Below are 6,874 nucleotides of genomic sequence, written 5' to 3'. Positions count from 1 at the left end.
CAGAGTGGAGGAGGATAGGATCAAGGTTTTCTTGGAGGATTAGTCAACTTGATGCAACGCACAACAGAGCGCATGCCCTGCATAACTCAAGTGACAGGATGGAAACGTGGCTGAGTGGTTTCGCGTCATAAGAAAGTGAAAACCTTTCTTATGCTCTCATCATCTGAGTCAGAGTCACTTGTAAACTCTGACTCACTGCCATGGAAAGTTCAGAGAAAACATGGCCCAAGTTATTTGTGTTGTCTTACACCAGAACTGTTAATAGGATGGCAGAGGAATACGATGTACTTTGGGTCACAAGGAAGCCAGTCACACTTGTCTTGTCCTAATCAAGAGCGCAATACATTTTACCGTCTTAGTCCGTCTTTGAAAAACCCCCAAGTTGATTACAAGCTGTCAGTGATTCAGTGATAATGGGCATATTATATCCAAGACAACACAAAATATCTTTATTTGTAGATGACACAATGTTATATCTGTGACACAATGAACCAAAAAAACCAACCAACCAACTAACCAACCAACCAACCAACCAACCTAACAAACAAACAAACAAACAAACAAACAAACAAACAAACAAACAAACAAACAGGTTTATTGTCTACAACAGCAGAGGTGAACAGGAGCACTGGGATAGCTTACAAGGCACAAGCAAACAGAATATAAGATTAGGGATGTTAGCTGGAAACGTCTTTTGTGTCCTGACTCGTCTCGGCTTCATTTTAGAAGGAGGTAAGGCTTCTCTACCAGCACAGTCAACACATAGCTCACCGCCAGCGTGAGCACAAGGTGGCCCAGGAACATGTACATCTAAAGAGACAATATGCAAAGTTACAAAGGAGAGAACAGATCATGGTCAAATCTGAAATGACACGTGCCGTCTGAAGTACTTACAAAGTTGATGTCTGTGTAGTGAATGGGGGTCTCTTGCAAGCCAATATAGAGGATGATGAAGACAGGATGTGTCAGATAGCAGGCAAAACTAATGTTGGACAGAGGGACCCAGAAACCCAGTGACAGGAAGCTCTTGATAAAACCTGACGAAACAGTGAGAAACATACAAGAAAATGTCGATCGTTTTAAATACATATTTCTCCATTCATGTGTTAAAGTCTCGCTTATCCTCATTTATGTTTGCTGTCGCTGAATTATGAAATCATTACAAGCAAGCTACTGTATTAAAGTGTACTCAAACGCTGATCAGAAAAGATGAAGAGCTTTGAAACAAATACATTTTAAGATGCATATTTAAAATTGTATTTAGTTTTTCCTTAATTTGGTGTTCGGACTCTGGAGTGACCCTGTTCTTGGTTTACCTCCATAACCCTCCTCGCAGGCTAGTATGATCCAGGTCACAGCCAGAGCCCAGAGCGGTCTGTGCAGTCCCTGGTAGAGGGCATGCGGGACAGATGGATAGGCTGGGGTCTCCCTGAGGATGTAAGCCAATCCAACCAATGCAGCCATGAGTGACAGGCAGAATAACCAGCCAAGTGCTGCCTGCCACTGGAACGACAGCAAGCCACGATCAGTGGGATGGCGCCTCAGTCGTTTTTGGCTTCATAATATCAGATATGATGTGTTCAAATGTGGCACAGACGCCTCACAACATAATCAGATGTTCTCACCTTTTGCTTTAACAGCTGATCTTTCTTCGTTGTCAAGTATATTCCAGTCAAGATCCCTATTAAAAATGGCCCATATCTCGTGTAGGGTTTCACATAGTAATACAGGACGTAATTCTCAGATGTCCTGAAAACAAACAAATAAAACAACTTTTGATCAAGTATATAAGTCAGATAATTACTTGACATCTAAGTCACCTTACATTTCATGCATTTGGTTCCTGAGGTGACTGCATTAGTACTAGATCACCATCACTCTTACAGTGTAGACGGCTGGAAGACCGGCAGCTGAAGGAGTGCAGTTATAACAGCACTGGTCACAGTGGTCATCAGCAAGAGGCCTCCTGCGACGACTGTGAACACACCTCTGTTTCTGATAAACAAAAGACAGAATGAATACAGAACTGGATGTGTTGTCGTGTGAAATGGCCCCAGGTGTGGCCGTGATTCACAAGGTATATACATTTAACTGAGGACTAAATTCAGCACTTTTTTAGAGTCATACATACAGTCTGTAAAAATAAACCAGCACAGGAGTGGTGGCATAACACTGGAAGTCCAGAGACAGGTACCATGTCCAGGGAATACACTGAGGAGACATCAGGAAATAAAATGTGACATAGAGTTGAAGCTACTAGCACATAGGTCTGAATCACTGCTTTAACTTACTATCTCATGGACTGGGAGGAGATTGCTAATCAGCAGTAAGTTAGCCCACCAGTAAGTCTTACAGTCCATCAGTGTGTCTATAAAAGGGAACCAGTATGGCCCCCATTTGACCAGAGAGATGAGGCCAATGGTTAGACACATGATGAACAGATGCAGTGGTTGAATCCTGTAGAAAGAGAAAGAGCACATGTTTACTGTACATCACTGGCTTTAGATCACACATGCAATGAAGAGCTTCTAAATCCCTTTTTAATGGTGAAAGGGGACACAGGTAACTTCATGTGGTGAAATGACCAAAACACAGCACCTTTTAATCCTGTTGAAGAGGTAGTTGGCCACCACTCTGGGGCTCAGCTTGTCCTCAGCCCTGTTGATGGAGCCCAGCAGAGACCTTGCACTAAGCAGACCCCTGTACGACACAAAAACTGCTCTAGAAACTGCAAAAACTGGTAACTTAAAACTCCCCGGGATAGATTTTTACACACACACACTCGTGTTGTTTCAGTCTCACCCTAGCAGCAAAAAGGTGTCCACAGCCAGAAAAACAGGTCCGCTGATGGTAAGCACATACAGAGGGTTGCTTTCAACTGTCTTCTTCCAGTTTTTGTAGTTATCTGCAATAGAGACAATGCAGTGTAAGAATGTAAAAGTAATCTAATGACCTCCAGACTTAATGAGCAAGTTGCAGTGAGCCTTGCCATGTACCCAGGTTGTTTATTACAGGGAACTGTGCAGAGTGTCCACACATGATCCATAACAGGCTGAGAACACGGATGCCATTCAGGGAAGAGTAGCCTCCTCCAGGGATGGTTGAGGAGGTGCTGAAGACACCCTGGCTGGTTGTTTGTAGAGAGAACACCTGAAGGCACCGGTACACACAGCTTTGAGGAAAACACAGTGGAGTGTGGCTGGTGCTGTCTATGAAAGAGTCAATAAAGCAATGTTTGAATAAAAACACAACACAGTATATAACTTTACTGTGCCCAGTATTTACTTATCATATGTGTTTGAGAAGCACTGTGCTTGTACTCACACAAAAACACACCGAACTTACTATTTTCCTCCAATGTGCTACTATTAATTTCACTGCTGGAGGAGCTGTTAGTCTTCAAGGTCCCATAAAGGTTGAGGCCAGTGTTTATACAGGAAGCCTCTGCTGTTGGACTGACCTCTCTGCTCCGGTGCCACCTCATTATAGCTGTAAACAGGGTGGCCGCAAGAGGAACTGCTACCATTAAACAACACACAAACCTGCAGGAAGAAAGGTATCTGTGTTGGGTGAAGGCTCAGCAGTGGTACTTTATTTTTAAAAGGCAATAACAGGGTGAAGTCCTGAAGTCCAGTACAAGTTACAAGTACACATGCAGGTAAGACAGTAGAGAAAGTGAAACAAAAAGTCTATATCATGTACTGACAGGCATGTGATGTCTGATGCAGCCGGGGCAATGGTGTTGGACAAACAGTGGGTCATGAGCATCTCCTGAGTGGACTGATTGACCAGGATGGAAGGCAAAGGAGGAATGAGGGACGTCTGACCAAACTGAAGTTGCCCTGTTAGAAAGGTGAAACAAGTCACAATCAAAGAACACAAGTATTAGACTGAGTGAACTGCAGTGAGTCCAGAGGAGCAGATTTTAAAGTCACTGACCGTACACCACCAGCATTTGCACCTCCTCTTCCCCGCAGGAGTCAGGAACACAGATACCTATAAAGTACTGGATTGTTCCCTACAGTAGTGAAAACATTATGTTCAAAATTATATTTTTGTCTGTGAGGATGATATTCTATATCTGTGATTAATATAATTTTTTATTGTTACCTGCCTAAGGAACACCTGGCAGTACTGTGCAGAGAAGGTGGGACCGTGGGCAGAGCGGCACTGCTGCAGCAAGCCAGGCTGGTTGACATTACCACCTTCAACATTACTACCCATCTTTCCAAATGCATCATACACTGACACACAATACACAAGCACACATGATTAATTATGATTGTGCAATACTGTAAATGTGGCATCAATTTTGGTGACTGTTCAAAAACCCATTTAATGTTCTAACAGACTGGAAGTGTTTCTGCATCCTATATAAGAATAAAAGTAGGCTTGCTATCTTATATTATACAATAGTGATATATTGCACTATAATCAAGTGCTGGCTACTGTGCTTCACTTTTCATACAATGTAAAAGTTAAAACTGTGTGAAAATAAATGAATTTCAAAAACGGAAATGAGCTTTTCATGTTTTTAGTAAAGAAAATTTTCAAGTAATTAGAAATTTCACCATGTAAATCAATCTTTTTTATTTCTTCACTTAATGCTGTTTTATTTATGTAAAAGGCAATGAAATTTTCTCGCTAGAGAAACCAAAAGAGCTACCACTGTAAGTATAATAAAAGCATAAGAAGTCACTTAACAAACACATCAGTTCGTTATCTTTTTCATCCAGTCGCCTCAAGTGAGTGAAACAGCGCCCCTCTGGGTTGTAACGGCTGATCAATGAGAGTCAGCTTCTGTGGTCAAAAACGGCGTTGCACCCTGACCGGAGGGCGTACAGGTGAAGTTGAAAGAGGCCTTGATTACTTAGGTGAAACAGTCATATGCGGTCACTGTGATGCCACTGTAAAACTGAGAGTGGACGCGTCTCTGATGAGGACACTTAAAAGTAATAGTTGAAGCTTCACAACAAACATTAGAGACTCTCTAATGTTTGACTATCTAATGTTTGTCTCTAATAGAGAGTTAATATTAAAATGAAACAAAAGTTAGCTTGTTTTTCAGTGTTGCTAGCTGCTGTTGGGAGACTAGTTAGCTAGCAGCTCGTGAAAGAGACGCGCAGGTTAGCTACTTCTGTTAGCAACTAACTAACTCGACATCTAATCAACTGTGAGGAGGATATTATATGTAATGGACATGGACTACTTTGGCTGCTTCATCTTCATCATGAATAACGTAAGTCACCCTCTGTGGCATATCTGTATCTTTTCTCACTGTTTTCGTCTGTTTAGGTTAAATGTCGCTGTGTGTATTCAGCTGCTTGCTGTGTATCTGTTATGGAGATCATGTTACATGACCCGTGTGCCTGCACACTGAAGCTGTGCCCAGTCCCCACAGAGCAGAGCAGCAGGCCTCTAAAATTTCTCCAGTTTTACGTGGTTCATTCATCTGTTGGTTGTATCTAAGCAGCTTCCATTCATTCATTTCCGTGTAGTTTTTGAGCTGTGCTGTATAACAATGATGCTGATGACGATAGACTTAATTTGTGTATATTTCCATCACAACATGCACCTCAAAGTGCTTTACTAAATAAAAAAGACGAGCAGACCATCTAAAGAAAAGCTAGAATATTAAAATAGAATCTAAAAGGAGAAGATTGTGAAGTAATAAACACATTAGAAACAGGTAAAAATAGTAAAGTACATTGAAAAATGTTAGAAATCATTTTAATATCCTTGGTATAGTTACTATGACTACATTGCTTTGGTAAATTTTGAAGGCCAACATCTGATAAGATGCACAGATATGAAGTCATGTATTTGATGCACGCACTGATACTTTTTCATGTAAGCATAAACACTTAAATATTTGTGGGCTTTGCGGTAGTTTATGTATGTCTAAAAGTTGTCAAGTGTTATGCAGTTTGTTGCATTACACCACAGTGGAACGGTAAAACAAATCTCGTATTGTCCTGTTTAATAACATTTCTTTAGACGTCTTACTTCTGATGGTTAAAATGAGCACTCAGTATGGCCCCTGTAGTTTAAATGGGCCTGAGCATCTGTGCCCCAGACTCATTGCAAATGAACAAGTGACTCTACAGCTTTACTCAGTCAGAAAAGACTTACAGACACTTACTGAGAACAGCATACTCCTTCGGCCTCTCCTGGTTAAGTTCCCAGAGGAAAGTGTTGGTGTCCTCCATACATTGCTGAGACACTGACAAGGTCTGCCCGACAGTACACCCTGCAAACATAAGGAACGCCACCCAGCACAGGGCCATTTTTAAGACTGACTATGTCTTTGTAGTGCAGACAGTGTTTAAATAACATAGGATGGGGCATGTCATTATCAAGAAGGTAGCATGAAATTCATTCTGCATGGGATGGATTGAAAAACTGCTTTGGTAACTGCAGGTCATCCCCACCTGGTTTTCACACCTGGTTTTGAACCGGATTTGGTTACAGGATGATGGGAGGCTAACAAGAAAAATCCAGGCTGTGATTATGCCACTGCTCAAGATCAGCATAATTAGAGTGCATGTCCAATAATGACGGATACAAGTCCGTGTCATGGTTGTTGCCCGATCGTTACAGCAGATTCTTTACAATAGTATCAGTTTGTGTATATTTAGCCATAAATGGCCACAGAGGCTGTTCTGTCCTTGTCTGGTGTGATCAGATAGGGATTTGCTGGTAATTTATTCTGGATAAGAATAAATGGAAAACCACAGCTACACATTTACAAGTATTACATAAGATCTCTCCACTGAATTTGTTATTACTGGAGCCATTTATCTCAAACTAAGATTTGAGAGAAGTTAATGCCACAGACAGTCCAGTAATCGAGATAAATCAGCAATGGCCACTA

At 41.5% G+C, this 6,874-nt stretch overlaps 1 protein-coding gene across 1 annotated transcript; it reads right to left on the bottom strand.

Annotated features, from left to right (window-relative positions):
* Positions 1–717: 717 nt before the first annotated feature.
* Positions 718–6,221, bottom strand: oacyl (O-acyltransferase like). The gene is made up of 15 exons (XM_070989712.1): positions 6,143–6,221; positions 4,111–4,244; positions 3,940–4,018; positions 3,707–3,842; positions 3,337–3,542; positions 2,997–3,209; positions 2,803–2,905; positions 2,599–2,700; positions 2,292–2,457; positions 2,132–2,211; positions 1,885–1,995; positions 1,626–1,749; positions 1,317–1,503; positions 895–1,037; positions 718–810 (listed from the first exon to the last, which is right to left on the bottom strand). The coding sequence occupies exons 1-15, from the start codon at positions 6,207–6,209 to the stop codon at positions 718–720; spliced, it is 1,944 nt and encodes a 647-aa protein (XP_070845813.1). The 5' UTR covers positions 6,210–6,221.
* Positions 6,222–6,874: the final 653 nt, after the last annotated feature.

This window comes from Chaetodon trifascialis, chromosome 20 (assembly GCF_039877785.1).
Source record: "Chaetodon trifascialis isolate fChaTrf1 chromosome 20, fChaTrf1.hap1, whole genome shotgun sequence".
Lineage (NCBI taxonomy): Eukaryota > Metazoa > Chordata > Actinopteri > Chaetodontiformes > Chaetodontidae > Chaetodon > Chaetodon trifascialis.
Note: the sequence above shows the minus strand (reverse complement) of the source record. Positions and strands in the feature narration are given on the sequence as shown.

Coding starts and splice junctions, on each gene's coding strand:
- oacyl (XM_070989712.1), bottom strand. CDS start 6,209: ATGGAGGACACCAACACTTTCCTCTGGGAACTTAACCAGGAGAGGCCG. Junction 3,843..3,939: donor GCAAATGCTGGTGGTGTACG/GTCAGTGACTTT, acceptor CCTTTCTAACAG/GGCAACTTCAGTTTGGTCAG. Junction 3,543..3,706: donor GCATCAGACATCACATGCCT/GTCAGTACATGA, acceptor TTCTTCCTGCAG/GTTTGTGTGTTGTTTAATGG.